Genomic DNA, 25942 nt, shown 5'->3' on the forward strand with positions numbered 1-25942 from the left:
GTTTGAGGTGATCTGATTGCCAGGATGCTTCAAGATTAAAATCGACAAAACTTGATCACGGTTAAAATGTTCAAATCGAATGAAAATGCAATTAAGAAGTCTACAGTTGTATAGAGACCGACAGAATAGAAAGCATAACGCTGTAACTTGAACGCACTAGCTGATATCAACTATAACAACTATAACAACTAGTGACTTCAGTTCAAAAAAAAATTTCTTCTGAAGGTTTCAACTGCAATCGAGTTTTGTTGATTTTAATCTTGAAACATCCTGACAGTCGAATCACCTCAAACATCAAAAACAATCACGAATAATAAAAAAAAGCAATACTTTTAATAGAATCTAGTAAAATTGTTAATCTTCAAGAGGGTGATGAAAACTGTCTATTTACATAGTGAAAGTGAGGAAGGTTGGTAACCACCACTGACAGCAGTCACATGTAATGTACATAGCATAGAAACATTACTCTCAATGCTATGACAAGTGTTGAGAAAAGAAAGCAGTTAAATCGGTGTTTGCCAATCTAGCAAATCACAGATGCACGCTTTATCTTGTTACCTAAAGGAAGAACAGTGAATTAAATGCTGTGCTATTTGTAAGTATTAATATATACAGTAATACTTCAACTTACGAGTGCTCCAACGTACGAGAAACTTGAGATACGAGCCAGCTTTCAAGCAAGTTTTAGCACTAACATATGAGCCATGTTTGAGATACGAGCACTTGAGTCAGTTGCCAAGTATGCCGGAGGTGTTTTATGAGAACAGCATCACTATGTATTTTTCAACTGCTCAGGGGTTATACTGTTGTACCGTGTTTTTGTGCACGATTTTCTGTGCAGAATTATGTGAATTAAAAGTACTGTGCGTGGACCGAAAGTTTGCCAGTAAAATGAAAGATATTACAAAGAAAAAGCAAATGATAACAGTCGATATTAAACGGAAAAATGTTGAAAAATATGCGAAATGTGTATGCGTGATTCAGCTAGCTCGGCAATATGACAGAAATACATTCATAATTATCAAACAGAAGGATTATATTCAGGGCATTTAGTTCGCAAAAGGACTAACCATAGTTTCTAAACGGTGCAGCGATCTTCACGGCCGCTGATGGCATTGGACAAACAATTGGCCGGTGACAGCGTAACTGAAACGATGCTATGTGAAAAGGCCGGTGCAATCTATCCAAACTGTTTAATAGACATTCGGACAAGTTGGCTAGTGGTCGTGCGTTAACCATTTGTGGCGACACTTGTGTTCGTCCTAATCGCAACATGTTGCAAGGACGACAAAGGCAAACGTCCTTAGATAGGTTTATCTTAAAACGGCCGGCTAGTCGTGAAAGCGAAAAAAAAGGAAAAATTTCTCGCTAACCAGCGAGAAATTTCAAACTATGAACGCCGAAGAAACTTTAATTACGTTTAGTTGAAAATGAGAGTTTGCTTTTTGGTTTGCTTGTAAGTTTGTCTTTTAACACTTTGATAAAATCCAAATTTACCAAAGTCACCTGTTGTAACGAAGGATAACTTATATTTCCCTCCCTGGCAAATGCGAGCGTTAACTGCTATTGTATGTATTTAATTTTACATTTTAATTAATCACATTTCCTTGCATTGTTTTTTATTTGTTGCTTTTTAAAAGCATGTACTACGTAAGGACAATAACCAACATGTTCTTTCTGTTATAATATCTTGTTTTGAGTGTTTTATTTGCTTTTTTTAGAGTATGGAAACCAATCAATATATATTTAATTGTTCTATATATAAATGAATTGCACCAACATGCGAGTAAATTGACATACGAGCTTAGTCTCGGAACGCATTAAGCTCGTAAGTTGAAGTATGACTGTAGTATAAATTGTATTACGATATTCTGTCTCAAAGAGTTTTCAACAAGATAAGCTAGACTTACCGGGTGTATAAAGAATATAGACATTTCACAGATTTTTAAGGTGTACATGATTGATTTGAGGTTAGTAAAGGAAAGTGTTGATTAGTAGATTGTCGCGGCTTTCTGCAGATAGTTATTGCTTCCAGTCCACTTTATATAACTATAACAATATATACAGTATATTGTATGTACAGTAGACGCTCCTATAACATAAATAATCCGTTCCAGGAACATTTACATTAAAGGGATTTTACGTTATAAAAACAGTAAAGTACATGTATATTGCCTACTCCGTTCGAAGATTTCTCCAAACACACCCCTTTGGTCATACAAAAAGAAAGAACTTTACTTAATTCTTTAAATTTGTAGGCTGTACCGTTATACCATTATTGGTCTGCATCAACAACTTTTCTTTCCTTTTTATGATCAATCTCACTGGTTATATAGACCATGATTGCGGTAAATATACAACAACTTGATAGGGACTGAACGTTTTTGACATTTATCTTACAACGATTTGCTTATTTTTCTAAACAGCAATGTCTATTCTGCAAAGTAAAGCTTATAACAAATATTTTGTACGTCTACAATAAAACAAAACAACATCTTTTTACTATAAAAAATGGTTCTGCCTGTTCGTCGTCTATCACTATCCAGGGGTCAATGTTAGGATAAAGATAATTTTCGACAATACTCCAACTCGTGACATTAAAGGTGTGCGCACACTAGAGCGAATGTGATACGGAAGTGAAGCGATGCGACAAAGCGGCAAGCACAAGATTGTGGCGTTTTCAGAGCATTCACACATGTTTGATTTTGAGCGCGGCCTCTTGCACACTATTGGCTGTTCCAAGGTTATAGACTGCGAAAACTGCAAGCGTGTGCGTATTAAAAACTAGTGTATTAATAATAATAAATTGATTAATTAATAATAGTAGCGTGATCAGTTTTGGAAGAGCGACTCATTGCGCTAGTAAGAGAGAGGCCATGCTTCTATAATCAAAGACACCAAAATTATAAAACATAAAATATCAAAAGGAATAACTGGCGAGAAATTGCAAAAGAGTTAAAGCTAGCTGGTAAGTAAATAAATCATAATATTAATTATTATATTTTAATTCAAATTTAAATTAATGCAAATAACATCCCTATCACTACATCACTAATAACATCACTTCATTATATCACTCCGCATAAATTCGCTCTGATGGACGCGAATGATATCGCACCAAGTGTGCTTAGAGGTGACATTCGTTTGACGCCTCAGCCGCTACAGCTCTACTCAATTCGCTTTTAGTGTGCTCACACCTTACGACTGATAGACCAACGCTGTAACACCAGCACAAATCGATCACCTTTGTATCCATGAACAATTGCACAGCTAGCCTATTCGCCTTTTTGTCGATACATTTAACAGTCCATTACAACGAACTAGAATGTCGCAAAAATTTTATAATATATATAACGATAAAGACACAGTGTTTTTTCTTCTACAAGTGCGGCGAAATAAAACTAACATTCAAGTGGACTTTGAAAACTTGTCCGACTTGACACTAGGTTATATAGAATTTTTTACGCAGGAGGAAGCAAAAACTTCACATAAATTTTTTACATTTCTGAAATTTACGTTATAGGAGGTATACGTTATAGGAGCGTCTACTGTATTGTATATATATATATATATATGTATATACAGTACATAAGTAAAAGATTGGTTGACCCATAAAAGCACTACAAGCATAGACAACAGTGATCTAGAGTAACTTTTACTCACCTTTCGCCTGAATGGGTCCACGAGGTACAACCACCTTCAAACCGGCCGCATGAGCAAAGAAAGCTTCCACACTCTGAGAGTGATAGAGCGAGCCATGGCCAACTGCTCCGCAAGGGGCTCGTACTGTCAGCCCTCCGCACTCAAATAGATTACCACTCCTATATCTAAACTTTGCAGCCTCATTCACCAGCTACAAGTCATTATATTATATATATTTTATTATATATTAGAGAAAACCTTTATAATAGAGAAAACGTAAATTGAAACTAACATAACCAGTATCAAATTATGACATAAATTGTACATGTAGACAGTAAATCACAAATTGCATTGACTTTTCCTGTTGATAATAGCTAGTAACCCATCTGTGCTCAGTTGAACTGAGTTGTCATGAGATCACTAAGGTTGGGCCGTCTTTTTACTGCACACTTAGACATCTATTGTTTGTTTATTAGGACTAATGAACCACCATTGTTGATCACCCATATTTTGTCTTGCTAACAGTTTATTTTTAAATATGATTATTACTTTCAACGCCTTCACATTGTTTTCATTAGCCAACACTAGAAATAATGGTCTCAGGGATTACAAACCGCTAGTGAAAATGGCAAATTGTTGAGACTTGCAGTCTTACAAAATTGGACTGAAAATGAAATCTCCAAATTACATAGTGCAAGCACACATTTAGTGATACCGTGTTCATGACTTGCTTACATTCATGGTCCACTGTATGAATCTCAGACAACTGTGACAAAAGCTGATGGCTTCCTGCTAACTCTATCCTTACTTGATCGAAGGCTAACCCTATCCTCACCTGATCAAAGGCTAACCCTATCCTTACCTGACCAAAGGCTAACCCTATCCTTACCTGACCAAAGGCTAACCCTATCCTTACCTGACCAAAGGCTAACTCTTTCCTTACCTGATCAAACGCTAACCCTATCCTTACCTGATCAAAGGCTAACCCTATCCTTACCTGATCAAAGGCTAACCCTATCCTTACCTGATCAAAGGCTAACCCTTTCCTTACCTGATCGAAGGCTAACCCTATCTTCACCTGATCAAAGGCTAACCCTATCCTTACCTGATCAAAGGCTAACCCTATCCTTACCTGATCAAAGGCTAACCCTATCCTTACCTGACCAAAGGCTAACCCTATCCTTACCTGATCAAAGGCTAACCCTATCCTTACCTGATCAAACGCTAACCCTATCCTTACCTGATCAAAGGCTAACCCTATCCTTACCTGATCAAAGGCTAACCCTATCCTTACCTGATCAAACGCTAACCCTATCCTTACCTGATCAAAGGCTAACCCTATCCTTACCTGATCAGAGGCTAACCCTATCCTTACCTGATCAAAGGCTAACCCTTTCCTTACCTGATCGAAGGCTAACCCTATCTTCACCTGATCAAAGGCTAACCCTATCCTTACCTGATCAAAGGCTAACCCTATCCTTACCTGATCAAAGGCTAACCCTATCCTTACCTGATCAAAGGCTAACCCTATCCTTACCTGATCCGAGACTAACCCTAGCCTTACCTGATCAAAGGCTAACCCTTACAGTACCTGATCAAAGGCGGGGAATATGTAGTCAGCAAACTGTATTTCAGCAATTGCAGTAACACCAACTGCTGCTGCTCCGATGCCGAACGCAGCAATTCCTTGTTCACTTAGAGGTGTGTTAAACACCCTGTGATATCCATGTTTGGCTCCTAACCCAACCGTACAGCGGAACACTCCCCCAAAGGCTACATCTTCTCCAAACACAACTAAAACGACAATATTCTAATTGACTATTCACTAACACAGAACAAAATGTTGCAGGTGAGCTAATTACATGACAGAATGTAGCAGGTGAGCTAATTACGTGACACAAGGTAGCAGGTGAGCTCATCATATGACAGAAGGTAGCAGGTGAGTTCATCACATGACTGAAGAAAAAAGTCCAGCTCTCTCATTGTAATATAGCAGGGAATGTTGGAGAGTATACATAAAAGTAGAACTATATAGTAAACTTGAGGCAAACTTGTGGGTGAAATTCAAGCATACAGAATTTCGGAAGAATTCGACTTTGTTAAAAGTAGCAACTTGATCTTTGCAAGTTTAGGATGTAAAATATGTAAACCGATAAACCTATAGATAGTTACACGAGGCAAGTAGTATTCCTCAACTAATCAGAAAAGAAAGAAAATTTCTATTGAAATAGCACTTGGATGCTCTAGACCAGATTTATAGATTGTTAAATTGATGAAAGTTTTTTCTTACTAAACCGAGTTAAGTGAATGTCTGTCAAAGTAAAGACTGATCTGCATGAGTGAATTTGGTAGAGATTTGACAGTTTAAGGTCTGGCCCCCTTTTTGTCACTACAAGTGGTTTTTCTGGTATAGAGCCCCAGCTGGCTGCTCACAAGTCAGGCTGTTTAGACCACAAGACTATGGTTGCTCATTAAACACAAACTCGTGAGAGAAATATTTTACATAACAAATGAGTTCTATCTCAACTAAAATAATCAATAAAAAGTTGATCAGTAAAATATTGTGTAAGAAGGCCTCTACTTGATGGCCTTTACAGTATAAGTTACAGAATATTTACCTCGGTAACAGCCAGTTTTTTTAGTGCAATAAAAATGATGTTACCAGTTTTTAACGAAAGTATTGGAGCAAGTAAATATTAATGCGCAATTTTTTTTTCTAGAATACTGGAAGGGTGAGCCTTGTATTAATCTATTAACTCAACTCGAAAACACAAAAGTGGCAGAAAAATGTTGATAAATTGTTTTAGCCCCCAACAGTAAATTGCACACAGATGGCATCCTTATATTTACAATAAATAAAAAGCTGTAAAGAGCTACTATATGGGAACTCACTGGCTCCGGGATCTTCATCTAGTGTTGTATCAAGTGCATCCGTGATGGACTGGAATAGGTTGCGTTTTTCTGTGTTTCCTGTGGAATATTTCGAACTAGTCAACTTCAAGCGGCATCAAGAGAAGCAAAAGGGGTGGATAATGCAAATGGATCTGCATGGCTTGAAAAATACTTAGGAAAGTTATGAATAGCAACTATTTATGAGATTCAGATAGGAAGAAATACATTTGAAATTTGATATAGATAGATGGGTGTTAATTTGAGAATGAATACTAACAACATCATACTAAGGTGCTCTAAATATACGTTTAAAACAAGACCACATGTAGGTATTGATTTGACAAGGTCTCCTATGGCTGACTGATGAGCAGTACAATCGGGACGGACGATAAACTAGTTGGTATTCAAAAGCTGCAAGCAGGTACTTAGGCTAATGAATAGATGAAGCATAATCTGAATCCATAGTGTAAAACTATGATAAAACACGGACAGTGATTAAAGAGGTTTATTCCTAGCAAAAGGTTCTAAGCAAGATTGTTGATGGGTATAAAATATAATAAGTTTAAGTCTGAGTGATTGATAAATGAATACTTTAATGAAAAAATTGCTGTGTAGAACCTAATGCTACATACTATATGAAATATCAATTAAGAAAAAAGTATTAAACAATGTTTATTAGGCTGACAACTTGTCTTTATAAAAAATCTTGAGGCATGATCAGCGTGTACGAGTTGCAGCGATGTAATCACTTGCTTAAGCAAGAAGCAGAATTATTTTGTGGGGCGAGTTGTGAGGACAGTCTGAAAATGAAAACAGACTTTAAAAGGAAATCCTCATGAAGTCTATACCATAGACATACATATGTGATGCTTCAAGTCTAGTGCTGGGAAAGTAGTCCAATTTAGCTTTCAGTTCTTCGTTAATTCTCTCCCCAAAAACCTAGGTTGCAGATGCTTGTATAAGAACACGTTGTTGTATATATACATCTGCTCTTGTATGTGTGCACACTGGTTTTGGTATTTACACTGTTGTATGAGAACTCGGCTCGAGTTTCCGGTTTAACCAACGTGGCTTTAGTATTTCATAAATATTGTTATCGTGTAAAATCCAAAGCATTCATCCTCTTAAGATAAGTATTGACCAAAACAATACATGGTGGCAACGGATAAATTTGTGTTATGGTTGACACAGAGGTTGATGAGCCTGTAACTCCATCAATCGTTGTTCATAACAATGATAGACATTCACCCAAGATAAACCTTCCTGCTTCATTAGTATTAGATGATAACAGAGAGGCTAATTTTTGAGTTTTCAAAAGTAGGCGGCGCACATATTTTGTACTCACTAGACTTGCAAAAGAAGATGAAGAGTGTTAGCAAGCGTTATTGTTATACACTGCTGGGCCAGAAGCTACAAAAGTGGTAGAATCATCTGCAGCATATGCCACCAATCAGAGCTGTGCCTCAATACTTGACATTCTAGAACAATATTGTGTGGGGGAGCAAAATGGCATTCACAAATGGTACAACTTTAACACAAGAAATCAACTGCCTGGTGAATCATTTGACGTCTTTTATGCTGACATCATAACATTAGCAGGAAGAGGTGGTTATAGTAACTTTAAAAGAGATAGCGGAGACGGTGAGACACTACTAGATAAAATGATTCGTGACAGAATTGTGAGAGGAATAAGAGAATATGACCTAAGGAAATAGTTAATTTCACAAGGCAACATATTAACCTTAGCTATTGCAGTTAGACTGTGTAGGAGCCAAGAAGTTATGTCTACAGCGATGAAGTCTATGGGGGCCAGTGTTAAATCAATTAATGCTGTACAGCAGGCCAAGAAAAGCTTGAGCAAAGGAGCCACGGCCAAGCATACTCCACAATCTTCAACAGATAAAAAACAACATAAAAGCCAGCAGCAACAGCAATGCACAAGATATGGCAAGGAACCACATATGAAACTGAAATGCCCAGCACTAAATTCAACTTGTAAAATATGTCAAAAGACAGGGAATTGGGCAAACTTTTGTCGGAGTAAAGCTACTCATCAAGTAAATGCTTCAACAAATGGCCAAGACTAGTTTTTCACTGGTCAACTCATAATAAATGAGGTGGCGGCGTGGAAAGCGAAGGTCGATGTAAATGGCTGTCAGACTACCTTCAAATTAGATACCAAGGGGGGCAGATGGGACAGTTATTAGTCATTTGGAACTTTGGCTTAATAATGTCGATCTCTCGAAGCCAGTAATCGAGCTTCATGGTCCAGGCCAAAAACAAATTGAAGTTTTAGGCACTTTTGAGGCTGTACTTTCTTACAAGGGAAGAGAGCATACAGAGGTAGCTCATGTTGTTAAAGATCAACCAACTTCTTTGCTTAGTAGGTCAGCTTGTCTAGCACTACGTCTTTTTACTTGCCACATAGATGAAAGCAAGATGGCTTCTCACAAAGATGAGATTGTGGCTAAGTTTCCTAAGTTGTTCACAGGTCTAGAGCTCTTGAAAAGCAATTATATCAGATTTCATTGAAAAATGATGCTAAGCATACATGCATATACACAACAAGAAGTATACCACATCCGTTGAGAGACAAAGCCAAGGAACAAATCGACAGGATGGTTGACCAAGAAGTTATATCACCAGTCACAGAGGCTACGGAATGGTGTATTGGTTTAGTGACTGTGCTTAAGCCTTCAGGAGATGTTAGACTGTGCGTAGACCTAATAGGACTAAACAACGCAGTAAGAAGAGAGGTTCACCCTGTGGCTACAGTAGATGAAAGTTTAAGTCAACTAAGAAACAGCAGAATATTTTCAAGGCTTGACGCCAACAGCGGCATTTGGCAGATAAGTCTTGAAGAAAAATCCAGGAAACTTACAACTTTCTTATACACTATTTGGTAGATTTTGTTTTAATCGTCTACCTTTTGGCATATCTAGTGCTCCCGAGATATTCGAGAAAGCTATGAGCAGGTTGTTATCTGAGCAACCAGGAGTGACTTGTCACATGGATGACATCCTCATTCATAGTGAAGACTTGGAAAGTCATGACAGAGCTTTTCACAGTGTTAGAAACGCTATAGGAGTCAGGAATCACACTTCAGTAAGTGTCAGTTTAGAGCACCTACACCAAACATCTTGGGTTATGTCATAGATGCTGGGGAGTGAAACCAGATCCAGCTAAGGTACAGGCAGTGAAAAACTTTCCTTTACCTGATAATAAGACTGAGCTAAGAAGGTTGAATGGAATGCTAAACCAGATGGCTAGATTCATTCCGCAGCTGGCTACTATTAATGCACCTATGAGTGAGCTTCTAAAAGAGCAGAGAGAATGGCTATGGGATAAACCGCAGGAGTCGGCTTTCAAGAAAATTAAGGAATCACTGATGTCGGCACAAACTATGGCTCATTATAACTCCAAGCTTGAGACTACTATAGCAACTGATGCTAGCATTGAGGGTTTAGGAGCCACAATGTTCTAAATACAAAAAGATGGAACAAGAAAGTTTGTAACCTATGCCTGCAGATCTCTCACACAGACGGAGAAGAACTACGCAGTCAAAGAAAAAAAAGCATTAGGAGTTGTCAGGGCATGTAAAAGATTTGACCAATATGTTAGAGGAATGACGTTCAAAATAGAGACAGATCATCGTCCTTTGGTCACCATTCTGATGTGTAAAGACTTGGATCGAGTCCCAGCTCGAATCCTTAGGATGCGTCTATGACTCATGAGATACGCTCCCATGATAGTGTATATCTAAGGATGTCGCAACAATATAGCTGATGTACTCTCTAGGAAACCCATTAGAGTTCCGACACTACACATTAGAGGACTCGCTACTAGTTGATGAGCTAGAAACTAGTACAGCCAGAATCGACGACTCACTTTCACAAAGACAATTAGTTCCTGAGATCCAGGAAGCACAAGAGAATGACGCTATCTGTCAACAGGTTACATACTATTGATGGGATAGATGGCCAGCTTACAAGTCAGATTCAAACAGGGTAATCCATCCTTACTGAGATAAACAAAGCCATTTTTCATGTGTTGGAGGACTTTTATTATATGAAAACAGAGTAGTGGTTCCTATGGTTCTACAACTAAAGGTACAAGATCAGATTTACCAGACACACCAAGGCATTGTAAAATGTCAAAAACGTGCCAGGAGTGCTGTCTGGTGGCATTCTATGATGATCCAAATCAAAAGCATGGTCCAACAGTGCGAACTATGCAAGAATAACTCACCAACCCCTGCTGAGCCACTCGGTACTTCTACACTGCCTGACTGAGCAAGGCAGAGATTAGGGGCAGATTTATTCGAGTTCAAAAATAAACATTATCTGTTGCTAGTAGACTTCTATAGCAGGTGGATTGAGGTTCGACAGCTCAGTTCGTTAGCAACCAGAGCGAGTATTATAAATGCCATGAAGTCTGTCTTTAGTATTCATGGCATACCTGACCAAGTTCTCTCGGACAACGGATCTCAGTTTGCATCAAGAGTTTCAGGAATTTGCTGTCTCATATAAATTTACACACGTAACCAGCTCCCCACGCTATCCCGGAGCTAATGGAGAGGCGGACCGTGCGGTGGGCACTATTAAGAGGTTGTGGGAAAAGAGCAATGACTACTGGGCTACACCTCTAGAGAATGGTTATATACTACTTGTTTTACTTATGGGAAGGATGCTGCAAACTACATTGTTCAGCTTTCGAGGAACTTTAACACATAGACTTGTTCACAGAGCAGATATAAAAGAAAAAAAAAGTCACATCAACTTTAGGACTAAAAAGAACTATGATGAACGACACAGAGTGTCCCAGTTGCCTACTCTGGACCCAGGAGCAAAAGTGGTAGTGAGGGATATGGACCGGGAAGGTGTGGTCATGCAGTCAGCAGGCCTACGTTCACTGGTTGTATAAACTGACAAGGTACTGTCAGAAAGAACAGAAGCGCTTTGGTGAAGATCAAAGATCAAGAGACGCCTGTGGTGGCCAGTGGTGCAGAGGGCACAGGCCAATGTCAGGTCACTCCAGCCAGTCTTAGACAGCACCAGATACTCTGTGCGCGAAGGGCACCGGTCAATGTCAGGCTACTCCAGCCAGCCAGGTGTCTGGTGCAAAGGGGTGGATAGGCCAGTAAGGGCCAGAAGATTACCAATGAAGCTGAAAGACTATTACACCGACTTCTAGAGTGATGCTTTACCCACAGATGATACTTGGAGGACAATTTCCAATATGATCAATCAACTAGTTTAACTTCTAATCTAATTCTAATCTGATGAGACAATCAAATTTAAATTAGAACTCCATCTTAGAAGGGAAGATGTTGTATATATATGTGAATTGGAATACCTATCATATGCTAGTAGGATTAGGTCTGTCGCTAGGATTGTCACTTAGAATTGTTTTAGCGCTGACTCACACTCCATTATCTATTAAAGTAATCACGATATGTTTTCGTCATTAGTTAGTCTTGCCTAAGGTATGTTATGGCATGTTATTATAAAGCAATTATGCTGTGGTTTTCGTAGCTAGTTTTGCTGTTGATGAGTTATGCTAGGAGCAATGTGTTGCTGGAGTCAGGGAGCTACGTATGCTTGATCAATAAAGGAGAGTATCACAACAGAGCTGAAATTGAGAGGCATTTAGTAAGATTAGTAGACCAAGATTCAGAACTTACAATATACATCTGCTATTGTATGTGTATGTGTGGTTTTGGTATTTAAACTGTTGTATGGGAACTCGGCTCGAGAGTTTCCGGTTTAACCAACATGGCGTTAGTATTTTATAAATACAGTTAATGTATAAAATCCAAAGCATCCATCCTCTTAAGATAAGTATCGACCAAAACAATACACACGTTATGGCCCATCTTCCAAGTTGCCCATATACTTGCTCTTCCTCTGCAGGCTAGCTTTGGTAAGGCTTTATTAGCATTTAGCGTAACCCAATTGATTACAGTAACTGCAGATTGCATAACTGGATAAACTCATCACAAATCCATGCATTCACGGTAATACTTATTCGTTCCTATAGTCTTAAGCCAATAGGGTTAAATGATCGTCAGATTGGATAGATAGATCAACTCATGCAGTAATAAAATCTTGGTCGTAGATTTTATTCAGACGTTTGACAACCTCTTCGCTAGCTTAATAAGTACTTTAGTCAAATGTATGAAAAATCATTAAATTGAAAACTTTATTAAGTTACAATATCACAGCAATTTTGCTCGATACGGCATGGTAAAACACGCCACTAACGTTTGTGATTGTCTGATACATAGATTACCTAGCTCGGACGGTGCAGAATCTGGGTAAAATTTAAAATGTGATACAAGTCTTGTTTGGCGTGCAGATGTGGCTATCCTAATAGAAACTTTCCCAAGTTTATGTAAATATCGAGAAGTGATAGCCGTCATCATTATTATTTAGAAGACTAAAAACCCATTGCATCGAAACTGTCGCCGGAACCAGATTTTAACACAGCGGCTAAGGCTGATTTTCTTTTTAGCGGAATCGATGCGGAGTTGTGTAGTCCTAAAATGAAGAAACAACTTCTACGAGATTTAACTATCTGCATACATTTTTTAGATTGGCAGCAAAGTGCCTCAAAACTGCTTAAATGTTCTATATTTTTAGACTGGGATTGTTATAGGTCTATTATTGTATGTGTTAGCTTTATTAATTTAATTCAATGGAAAATAGTTTACCATAATTGTCATCACTTTATAAATAATGTAGGCTATGATCTAATCAACTTTCCTGGAACTTACTTTTCTTCTTTATCTGCCTTTGATCAAGTCCATGTTTAGTAGACTTGATCAAAGGCAGCTTCTTGCCATCTAAAGTAGTATCGTACTAAATATTGGCTCATATTTTTTGGCAAAATATGAGCACTGCTGTTTTGCATAAAATATTCATCTGACACTTTTAACCTACATGTTGACATTGGCTCAGTTGCATTTAACTAAGCACAATCCTCGCTGGTTTGAAACGAATGCTGGTCTTGCCTAATTCAATTAAGGGAATGATGGTTTGCAGAGTAAGCTACTAGGTTACTGATTGAAGTGACCACTTTAAAAATAAAATCAGATAGCGTAATGTACTACAATATTTTTGTATTATCCAATCTTTATAACAAATTTACAACACAACATGTAATTTCAAATTAATACACAGATCTGGATGTGGTGAAAAGTTTTTATCTTATGCTAATTGTAGCTACCCAGAGTTACAGATCTGTTACATCTGCTTCTACCTATGTTAGCCTTGTGTGACTATTGTTCTATGCCATTTTTGCAAAATGAAAAGACAACTCCTGCAATACTTTATTTAATACGATATCCATTTTATGCCAATGTTTACTAGTAAAAACACTGCAAATATCACTAGTTGAAGACTCTGCGTATTCATCAATCAAGAATTGATTAAATATAGCACGTAGTAGTTGAAGCAAGCACAAGTAAACCCTAAACTTCTCCATATTGTTAAATCATTTAATGGAAATACATTGTATTTGGAAGGTTGGCAGTGTTACTGACACAGAAGCAACAACAATCAACATACATTTTTGTCTTACAAAATTTTGATGGAATTTGTTTGTGTAGTAGTCCAGAGTGCAATGTTACGTGTGGCTGAAAAAAGCTTTTTATATCATTAAAATACCTAAATTTAGTCAAACAAAAACAGACTCCAATACAATTGAAAAGAGAGAATTTCATCTGCACTGCCCAAAAGCTGATATTAAAAATAACAGCTTTTTAATGAAATGTGAAGTGAAATGTTTAGTGAAATGCCTTAATGGCAATTGACTAATGATAAAAGCTCCATAGCTGTTGGTTGATTAATTGAAAGAACTGTCACAGAACTCGGAGGCATAAGAGGCGCAATACATCTACGTACTCAACTTGAGACCTAACATATTGCTAATCGATTAGATGATGACTGCTATCGCATAGTTAGTGATGTGTGAAAAGTAACCTGATGACCAAGAATCAAAAAGACGACTGGCCAGTACTATGAGCTAATGAAAGTTGAAGATATAAATAAGATGTTTACTGCAATGTTGAAAGAGGCGCAACACACCTACATAACAATTTGTAATGAAAATATTAGTTTAAAAATCAAAACTCTCAATTGAAAATATTAGATTTCAGGAGGATTTTAAGATATAGGATTTTAGGACAATATTAGATTTTTAAGAGTTTTAATTGACAGCTCTTTAATTTCGTCAATCAATCTGCATGGAAATCTGCAAAAGCAGTTAATATGTAGCTTATGACTTATCTATCAGGCTTCTTCTGTGCTACCTCTAACTTTCTTTAACTTTTGCTTTACAATACATTAATTAACAGTTAATAAGTTTATTACTTAGAAGTTTGGGTGATCCACTAAAAATCTATCTAAACAAAATTTTTGCGATACAAAAGCTTTTTCTTTGCATCATTTATCACAAAAAAGCGACATTCCCAATCAGTTTCATTATTTAAAAAATCTAGGATTCTACCCATTCATACACTTTACATATTTCATATCTTTCTCAGCCTTCCATATTTTTAAAAGCACTAATCCATTGGTTACATATAACACACGTCGTTCCTTGATGGCTCTACCACTTCACTTTCTTCCTCTGCATAGGGTCATAGGCGAGACATGTTTCAGGTGTCGCTAGTATGGAACTCCTTGTCAACTAACCTCCGACAAATAGGCAGTTTTAAAGCCTCAAGCAACACCTCCTTGATGCACTCGAGTAGTCACTGTGTCTTAAATTCTCATATAATTAATTAACTAACTTCTAACCATGGCGCAGCACCATGATTAGCTATGCTACTGAGAATGTGGGTCCTCATTACACCATATTTGCTTGTATTTCTAACTATTATGTACTTTTGTCAATAAAATAAAATTAACAAACAAAAAAATCTGTAGACCAGCAGCAGAGAGCTGTAGAGGTTAAAAATCTCAAGATTAGTAAGACAGGTAAGGCCTAGATTGAGGCTTTTTTTCTTCTCGGTAATTTTATTAGTGGTGTATTTTAATTGTTGGACTTACAGACAATAAAAAGTATCTATTACTGGTAAATATTGGTATTGCACTACGGCTTAAAATAGCTTAGCAGTAGTTAATAAGTTTCAATAATGTCTGAGCCAGTAAAAATCAAATTGTTTCACACAAGCTAAGCAAATGCGCACAAAATAAATATAGTATAATATAATAATAAAATAGCATAAGATGACAGAGCAAATTCAGCACTGATGTATGTGTGGATGCAGATTAATTGTGTACAACATAATTCTTCCTAAATTACACATAGTACCTTAAAATCACTGAGAACGATATACAATATAAAACCAAATGCCAATATATAATGACAAAACATTGTCGAGACGAGTGTAAAAAAAAATCATGTCAAAATGAGTTAGAAGATCAACAGAATGAATAGGTTGAATCCTAACAGACTTGTAAAAGTTGCACGTCTCATGCAAGAACAAGATGAGTGAGTTTTACAATCCTCATATGTGGGGCGGAATAAAAACTAACCAATAAGAACGTAGGCAAAGAGTGCTCCACATCAAATGCAGTTTGTAAGGTTGCTTAAAGGCACCCTCAGGTATTTCCAAACTAAACATTATTCCGCAACAGACAAACTAAAATACTACTTAGCTAGTCTGACTACTCAGCCTACTCAGATATATAGACAAACGAATAGATTGCATTCTGTATGCCTCTGATAAACCATAAATATATTTGTCTATCGTTAATCTAAGCTCCAATAAAAGCATTCACTTTAAAACCACAGTCCAGATGAACTCATTCATTCTAAAAATTTTGCAGTCGTTCAATTTTTTGTGTCAATAAGTCAAAGATAATTTAAATTAAGTGAAGACTTCCTGCTTGCAGAGCCAAAAAATTTCATGTTAAAGTCAAGATGTGAGAATCATCTAGTAGATTGGTGTAGGGGTGCCAAGTGCAACTCACATTAGGTTAGCAGATAGTTCGTCTGCTAATTAAGGCTTTGACTGTAATTAGTTCCCATGTTTGCTTACATTTTCCTTCAAAACTTGATCCATGCTTTTCATTTTTATTTCATTGTAGACATGACTCACAGGTGTCCTAAAATGGGATTGATCTTGCATTGATAGGTAGCTTTTCATAGACTTATTATTCTCGTTGCCAACTTTATTGTATAGCTCAAGTTAACAATTTCATGTAATGAGAAGTTGTCTCCAATTGACTGTCAGCAGAGCTTTGTGATTGGGTAGTTCAAACATTTTCTATCAAGCTAAATTTTACCTACTTAACATACCCAAATGTTACCAAAATTGTTTTGAGAGTTCAGTTAGTGCTTTGCTCTCCCCAGAAGCTTCAACAAACTATTTTGTTTACCTAAAAAATTTGCTTATTTTTCAGTGTAGTAAAAGAAACAATAATAAATTAGCAAATCATAGCAAAGGCCAGCGGATTCAAATAAAGACATCATTTTAGCAAAAAGATGAGAGACAACAAGTTGGTCTTGGCTCTTTTTTGTAGGATCCAACAAGTAGTTTTTTTCCATGTGGCATTAGGTACAGCACACTCTGTTGGCTTCAGCAAAGAGCTGTGAGTTGGTTGCAACTCTCAGCAAAGTAAAAGATAGGTAAGATGGTAAAACAAGCTGAGAAGAGAGAGTTGTCCTTTCTTCTACTAGGAATCTTTTGGAGCTACAGTGGCAATCGTTCAATTTTGAGCCTTCCAATTCGTAAACTTATTCAAACAAACAAAATATTCAGTTCAAGTTTAAAGGTCTTGTCGAGTCACATTCAGATGAAACAATCTTTTAACACCATGCTGTTACATTGTCTTTTATGTAAAACCAACAAATTTCCGGTCAGTTTGAAGAATCAGTTTTCTTGTAACGTACGGGCATATTTGACTACGGCTCAAAGAATTGTGGTTTCGACTAGTCATAAGAATATGTATAAAAAGAATTGTGAGTTATTGTTTACAAAATATCAGTCAAAGTTTTTCGATGTTTTAACTAGTCACGATTTTAAGCTCACAATATGTTCGGTTACCCCTATTTTGGCTAATTTTAAAATACTTTAGCGAGCCTTGAATAAATATGGATGTATCATATTTGTTTCAAAATCAAAAATAATGAAGTAACATCATAAAAAACATCAATGATTTTTAATATCATGCCATTATACTATTTTAAAAAGATACTAGAATCAACCATATTACCCAGTGTTTTACAATAGTTTTATATGGAATCAAAAAGCTGACATCTCTTTCCATAGCTGTTTGAAAAAAACATACTAGGAATAAAGACTAACCCCTCGACGGAAGCACTCCACCATATCACAAGCATATCTACAGCTGAGCCTCTAAGCTTCAGAGACATATACACATACTGTAGAATGGCAATAGGACAGTTATTTTGCAAAAACTTTGTTATCTACAAAAAGCAATTTTCAAAAGAAGATACATTCTCACATTGTAAGTCTAACAGTAGAAACACAACTATAGCAGATATGTCAGCAAGTCATTTTAGAAAATGCACTATTCGAAAACAACTAAATATTGGTTGGCAACGCCGATGGTGATCTCATCTGATCATAGGACTCTGCTCCACTGGTTTATTAAAGGACCTAGACACAGAACATCTGTAGAAAAACCTTATTCTATTTATATGACCAAGGAAAGAAATATCAATTTTAACTGGGCTCTTCACAGGCCACACAACCTTACAATATCACCTATACAAACTCAATTTAACATTTGCACCAACATGCCCATGCCTGAATGAGGACGAAACAGTAGACCATTACCTATGCAGATGCCGCAATTACACTAATTAAAAAAAAATTTCTCAACTCTCACAACTGTCAACATCTGCTAGAATTTATATATGAAAACATAGAAATTTCAATTAAAAATATAATTAACCCACTGCAGATAGACCATAAAAGTGAACATCGATGATACTCACACGGACAGAAGATACAGACCATATGATGGTCATCCAATTATTAATTAGCAATCGATTTTGCCACAATCAATACTCATAGAGAATCTAGTCTTAAGACATGAACACTTGTATATAGTATCAATCAATTTATTTATACATGTATATAAGTTATCCTGCATAAATTATTTGAAGTCATCCTCTCATGTAAATTCTCTTTCAGTTCTACACAAATAATCTCAAACTAAACATGAACTGTTCTCTGCTATCTAATATTCAGGATACTTTTACATTGTCCGTTTTATTTGATTTAATGCATGCAGATAAAGGTTTTTGTTATTTTTTTATCAACAACATAAAATATTACTAACTTAACTAACTTAATTAACTGATATGATTTCGGAGCCATGGTTGGTTCGCAAATACGATGGTTTTCGTGATATGACTAGATTTTTAGACTTGACGATATTGGCTGTTAGTAATACTGCACTTGTAATAATAATCACAGGCTATCCCTGTTATACTTTTGTTGTAGTTCGCCTTGTTGCTAGTTATATAGCTCTTCGATCTTGCGAAACCGGGACTTCCCCGTTGCGATAACTTGTTAATTTTTTGTGCGACACACAGCGCAGAAGGAACTGGGACTAGCTGCTAGGCTGGGTGCTCGCAACAAACAACCTACGCAAATTGAACGAAAATCAAATATTCATCGATAATCGAGATTTCCAGCAGTATAATCATTGGATGCCTCACTGTATGTTTGCATTAATTAGTAGTTACTAGTTGAGAGTTTCCGTTTAGCATGATACGAGGTCGTTTTGGTTTAGTCTGTTTCAATAATATTTTACTAATACTAAAGCTTGTTTGTTCAAAGGTTATTTGGTAATTTTTCAAGTTCATCTTTCAATTGCATGCAGTGAAAAGACTATTGTAAAGCAGTGCCACTGTTCAATACGGATCTCGACATAAACCCTGGTATAAAGCACTTTAAAGTTTCATGGGGTTATCAGTGTCAGCATCAGTGTTGAATTTGCTTTGTCATTTTATGCTATTTTAATTATGTTCAGTTTGTGCACTTTTGCTTAGCTTGTGAGAACTAAATTGATCATTACTGGTTCAGGTACCAATGAAGGTGTTAAGCTATTGTAAGCAATACTTGTTTAATTTGTCAGATGTGAGTATTAAAGCCATTAATATTTAGGATTATACCAGGATTATTTTTCAGACAAATTATTACTGTCAGATTCTGATGCAAGTTCAACTGGAAGGAACTTTATTAAACCCTCAAGAAACCAGGTTATATCATAATGCTGAGAACTTAGGTTATGCATGAGCAGACAACTAACACAATAAAATATGTATGCAGGAGAAAACAACTAACACAAAATACAACATCCCTTTTCTAGATTACAAAGCATGTAATGATGTTGGTTAATAAAACTAATTTTCACAAAATATTAGAAACGTGATTATACTGAATTATATTGTCCATGAGTATAATACTAATTAACAGGCAACCTTACAATGTACGTTGGGATTCACAACTCGTAGTCAGTAAGGTACGAAGGGGGCTTAACGGTTCGCCCTGAGCGAGTGGTGAGTGTATTTGGAGCTGGAGTAGCTGGCTGAGTAGGTACAACTGCGGACCGATTACGTGTCACGATTCTGCCATTATCACAAGTGATTTGTACAGCTCGATTGTTTACATTCGGTCGATTTTCTATAACACCGTCACGATGGTTATCTCGTATATAGACTGCACTGTTTTTCTCTAGCGGTCGTAAATCTTTTACGCGAGTATTACTGTCATGATTGATTTTCATTTGATCTTTGTACGAGTCATTTTTCTTTTTAAATTGCTCGTGATCTGGTAGTTTGGGTATCAGTGCATCAGGATGACATGTTACAGTGGTTCTTAGTACTCTGCCCATCAGTAACTCAGCGGGAGAGTATAATCCCAGTTGAGGGGATGTCCGGAATGCCAGAAGGGCCAGATAAGGATCCTTTTCTTTTGTTAGCATTTTCTTAATAGTCTGCACTGCCCTTTCGGCAGCGCCATTCCCTCTCGGGTAATGAGGGCTGCTTGTGACCTGAGTGAATCCATATGTCTCTGCAAATTCCACAAAGTCCTGTGCAGAGTATTGGGGACCGTTGTCGGAAATGACGCATTCTGGTATCCCATGTCGCGAGAAAATGCTTCTCATGTGATTTATCACATTCTTAGATGTGCTATCCTTACCCAGCAATGCGATCTCAGGAAATCGGGAATAATAGTCCACAACTAATAAGTATGTCTGACCCTGAAAATGGAATAAGTCCGAACCAACGACTTTCCAGGGGCGATCCGGGGTGGCTGTAGGTCTCAGAGTTTCAAATGAAGTATTAGAGTCTTTTTGGCAGATCTGGCATTGGCCAACCATTGTCTCGATAGCTTTGGACATGCACGGCCACCACAAACTATTTCTCGCACGAGTCTGACATTTGGTTACTCCCAGGTGACCCCTGTGTATATCCTCTAATACTTTACTTCTTTGATTTAGCGGTATCACCAGTCGATTTCCCATCATCAGAAACCCTTTGTTGATGCAGAGAAAAGCTTTTCGTTCGAAATAAGGCTGCATGAGAGTGTCCGTGGATGATAAATATGCTGGCCAACCTTCACTGACAAACTGAAGCACTTTGCTTAGGGTTTCATCGTTTCTTTGGTCTATTTTCATTTGTTCCAACCTGGTATCTAAGCCATTTAACCTCACACCACCATTTACTACTGTCTCAACTTCTTCCACCCGTTGAGCATCTGCCTCGTCAGGTTTGGTAGATGTATTCCGCGATAGGGCATCAGCCGCGATATTGTCTTTCCCACTGATGTGTGTAATTCTATAATCGAATCTCTGTAGCCTGAGCTTAAAACCTTGAATTCTTGCGGGTAGCCGGTCTAGGAATAGATTTCCGAACAGTGTGATTAACGGCTTGCGATCTGTTTCAATCAAAACTTTCTTCATCCCTAGAATGTACTGGGAGAATTTTTCTAGAGCCCAGCAGACTCCTAAAGCCTCTTTTTCAATAGCCGCATACCGTTGTTCTGTATCGCTTAGAGAGCGGCTCGCTGCAGCGACTAGTCTTCGAGTGCCATCTGGTTGCACCTGACTTAAGGTGGCTCCCAATCCTTGATTACTAGCATCTGTTGTGATTATAGTCTCTCTGGTAGGATCATATGTCGCCAGTACCGGTGGATTGGCAAATATCTCTTTCACCTTCTGGAAGGCTTCCTGCTGACCGTAACCCCAAATCCAGTCCACATCTTTGCGAAGTAAATCTCTCAAAGGTTTGGTAACATCAGCCAGCTGAGGAGAAAACCGCGCGTATTGATTAGCTAATCCGAGAAAACTCCTTACTCCGGTTACATTAGCAGGAGTAGGAAACTCCAAGATGCCTTGCACTCTTGGTCCTGTGTGGATTCCAAACTGGTCAATGACATATCCTAGAAACTGCACTTTAGATACCCCAAACTGGCATTTGGACTTGTTCAAAGTCATTCCAGCTTGTTCGAGTCGCCTTAATACTACGCTGAGTCTTGAATCGTGTTGTTCTGTAGATTGTCCAACCACTAGTATATCGTCCATGTGTACTATAAGACCCTCAAGATCCCCCAAAATCCTGTTCATTTCAGCTTGAAAGATCTCTGGGGCACTGTTTAGTCCTTGTGGGAGTCTTAAATATCGATATCGGCCACGATGCGTAAGGAAAGTAGTCAACTTACTGGATTCATCTGACAACGGAATCTGCCAGAAACCGCTATTGGCATCGATTTTTGAGAACACTTTGCCACCTCTTATGGATGCCAGGCTTTCCTCTACTGTGGCCATAGGGTGAACTTCTCTGAGTACATATTTATTGAGTTCTGTGAAATCAGTACAAATCCTGACCTTGTCTTGCCCAGGTTTCGGCACTACCACCATTGGTGCCACCCACTGCGTTGGTTCTTCTATGGCTACAATTACCCCGTCTTCAACCATTTTCTCAAGTGCAATATTAGCTTTCTGTCGAAGCGGGAATGGAATCGGGCGTGGAACATGCAATGCAAACGGCTTTGCGTTTTCATCCAAGGTAATGGAATATTCTGTATCAAGCTTACCTAGTCCTTTGAACAAACTATCACTGACGCGTATAGACCAGATTTCGCACCTGCTTTTGTCAACGGTGACAAACTTGAGGCTTTCACATGCTTTTCTACTCAATAACGGGGTGTTTTGGTTTTCTATGACATATATGTCTTCTGTTATTTTCTCCCGACCCGCAGTAAGTTTACCAGAAATGACGCCAATGCAATTGAGAAGTGTACGACCTGGTCCATACAGCTTCTTTGTAGATGGGTATTGAGTTCCTACGCAATGTTGAGGACCACAAACGCTCAGGGCCGCACCAGTGTCCAATTTGAATCTCATCAATTGATTCTTTTTAATGTCAGTGTCAACCCTCACGTTGGAATACCATGAACCGGCCTCTAGACCTACGCTGTCTATGTCAAATATTTCGCCAAGAAACACTTCGTCAGAATTAGCTTCATTATTATCAGCAACCTGTAACTCGCTTACGGCTTGAGTAACCTCATTGGTACATACTGACTCCCAGTGATTTTTCCGTTTACATTTTCGACAAGTTGTTCCGAAAGCAGGACATCGATTTCGAACATGCCGTCGACTACATTTGTTACATGAAATCTTTGGTTTATCATTTTCTAATTTGGAACCATTCTTGTGGGATGTGACAAAACTCACCTCTGTGGGCTTTTCACTGGAGTTCTGTGCATTCTTAGAAACCTCGGCAATTCGTAGAGCCTTTATAACATAATCAAGAGTTAAACGTTCATCTGGTTCACACATCATTTTATCCCTGAGTTTATGATCATCTAGTCCAAAAAGTAGTTTATCTCTGATTAGAGAATCTCGTTGATTGCCAAACTCACAGCTCTCAGCTGCGCGCCTGAGTTTCATTAAGTACACATCCACGGGTTCTCCACTTTGTGAGCAGTTATGAAAAGTATACCGGCTTACTATAACACCAGATCTTGGGTTACAATATTCTCGAAACCGCTTCAGGACATCATCTATTTTCCTGCCTGTTGCACCTTCAGCAATCTCTTCTGGATTTCCTTCATTGTCAGTGCCTACGAACTCCATTTGGCTATACAGCTCTCTCACATCTTCACCACCAACATGTCTAAATAGAGCTAATTTTCTCCTTTCATTAGCTCCACTTGTTCCTACTAGATCGATAGCAAGTAAATAGTCACTGAAAGAACGTACCCAGCGACGCCATTCTCCTGCAAGGTCATTTGCCCTTAAATCCAGCTGTTGTGGTGGTGATATGCCCTCCATCTTACACAAATGTTCATTCACACCGCTGCCACCATGTTTAATTTGTCAGATGTGAGTATTAAAGCCATTAATATTTAGGATTATACCAGGATTATTTTTCAGACAAATTATTACTGTCAGATTCTGATGCAAGTTCAACTGGAAGGGAACTTTATTAAACCCTCAAGAAACCAGGTTATATCATAATGCTGAGAACTTAGGTTATGCATGAGCAGACAACTAACACAATAAAATATGTATGCAGGAGAAAACAACTAACACAAAATACAACAATACTGATATTTACCAGTGAAATATATTTCTTTATTCTCTAAGTCAAGCAATTAAAACACACAAGTAACAAAATTCTAAACAATAATATTAATCACAAAAGGTTAAAATAGCCAGTAAAGTTTACACCCTTATTCGAATGGTTGTCTTTTATCGTTGCTTGGTACCGTACGACTGCAAGTGTAATTTTTATCAGTAACAGATACATCCTTATTTCTATGTCTAACAATTAAATTACACAATTAACAAAATTCGGAAACAATTCTTATGACAAAAGGTTAACACTAGCTAATAACTGTTACACCTTCATGTGAATGGTCATCCATGTTCTTTTGCTCAGTCCCGTACGCCTACTAGTTTTGACAGTCAAACCAGAGTCATGGCATCTGTAGATAGAGACGCTCAGCAGTTTGTTCGTTGCAGGATTGCGTGTATCTCCTGTGGTTTATGTTGATCCCTTTAGGTGGCTGATTTTGCTAAAATACTCCATACAACAAGGGATATCAGATATACATGTAATTATAGTATCATATCAGCTATCTGCAATGAATTTATTATTAAGCGTTATATATGTCTGTATCTTATTTTGGTACCACTATTTGAATGATGTTTATGCTAATTGTTATTGATTTGATTGAACTTTAATTTTCAGCTATTCGTTTATCACAGAATTATAGTATGCTTCAACACATGAGACAAATGGGTTTGTAGCTGCCTTGGCTGGGGTAGGTAGATCCCTACGACAGGGAATAAAAGGGGACGTTATCGGGGTTTTAAAACGTTTGTGATAAAGCAGTTGCAAGTGAACTGATGATGTGGTTGTTGTATAAATGGACATACCCACATTTACAATCATGAAGAAGTATTGTATCTTCTCTTTCACTTGCTTACATACTAGCTTCTTTACTCTATCCCTTAGCTTTATCAACTTATCATAACTGCCATGACCTCAGATGTCAACGTAGCCTGGACCTGCAAGTCCCATCATACAAGGTGGGTGTGATACAGATGGTTTCAGGTTAGTCAAAGGTTGTATCATTGCAGAGTGTGTTTTTGGCACTGAAAAGAGCATTTCTGCCTGTGGTGCCTGCAGGCGTCGTTCATGGGGTCTTCTCACACATTTTCTGTCAGGTGTCCGGATTATGTATGAGCTATCCATTCTGCCTCAAGATGCTATCTTTGCTTGAACGCCATCGCCTTTATCTGCCTACACTCTCACAGTATCTCTAGCCTCTAACGAGACAAGAGTCTCTCTTTCCTTATTAGCGTATGCTGGGGCTTTGGTGCGCTGCTCAAGTAGAGAGTTCTGTACTTTTTATTCTCTAAAACAGCTGAAGCCAAAAGCTGTCTGTGTATCAGAAGAGGAAGTTGAGCTCTCCTACTTGAGTTGTTCCGTGTTGGAGAACCAAACTTATTCTTTGGCATGTTCCACGGGTTGAGTTAAACCATGTATAAATCTCCATTCAAATAAGTTTTTGGTTGTTGCCATATTCACGGTATGAACTGCTCTTTCAGCAAGTCCATTAGCTTGACCATGTTTTGGAGCACCTGTATGTGTTCAAAGTCCCAATTGAGTGTAAACTGTTTGAACTCTTTAGATGAATACTGGGGTCATTGTCAAACATACCAAAATGAGCCTTCAGTTTGTTGATTACAGCAGTCGATGTTAGGAAAAAGAGCCACTTCAATCCAGGCAGAAAGAGTCCATAGTGATCATATATAATTTGCTGCGCCATGGAAACAAATCTGTAGCAATGATTGCAGATGGTTAACTGGACACAATGTAGACCTTAACGGGTGGTTTTGAATGA

At 37.8% G+C, this 25942-nt stretch overlaps 2 protein-coding genes across 2 annotated transcripts in view; one reads left to right on the forward strand and one right to left on the reverse strand.

The window, feature by feature from the left end:
* LOC137403542 (2-oxoisovalerate dehydrogenase subunit beta, mitochondrial-like) overlaps positions 1-12996 on the reverse strand; it is a 52785-nt gene extending 39789 nt beyond the window's left edge. The window contains exons 1-4 of the mRNA XM_068089485.1: positions 12826-12996; positions 6535-6612; positions 5234-5436; positions 3664-3853 (exon numbers count right to left, since the gene is read on the reverse strand). Of these exons, the coding sequence (XP_067945586.1) occupies positions 3664-3853; positions 5234-5436; positions 6535-6612; positions 12826-12958 (604 nt within the window). The 5' untranslated portion in view covers positions 12959-12996. The remainder of the gene's footprint in view (positions 1-3663; positions 3854-5233; positions 5437-6534; positions 6613-12825) is intronic.
* A 6121-nt stretch (positions 12997-19117) lies between these two features.
* The window catches only part of LOC137404705 (uncharacterized), a 71013-nt gene continuing 64188 nt past the window's right edge, over positions 19118-25942 (forward strand). Inside the window, exon 1 of the mRNA XM_068090939.1 lies at positions 19118-19237. The gene's annotated coding sequence lies outside the window, so the exon portion shown is untranslated. The remainder of the gene's footprint in view (positions 19238-25942) is intronic.

This window comes from Watersipora subatra, chromosome 9, assembly GCF_963576615.1.
Source record: "Watersipora subatra chromosome 9, tzWatSuba1.1, whole genome shotgun sequence".
NCBI classification, from domain to species: domain Eukaryota; kingdom Metazoa; phylum Bryozoa; class Gymnolaemata; order Cheilostomatida; family Watersiporidae; genus Watersipora; species Watersipora subatra.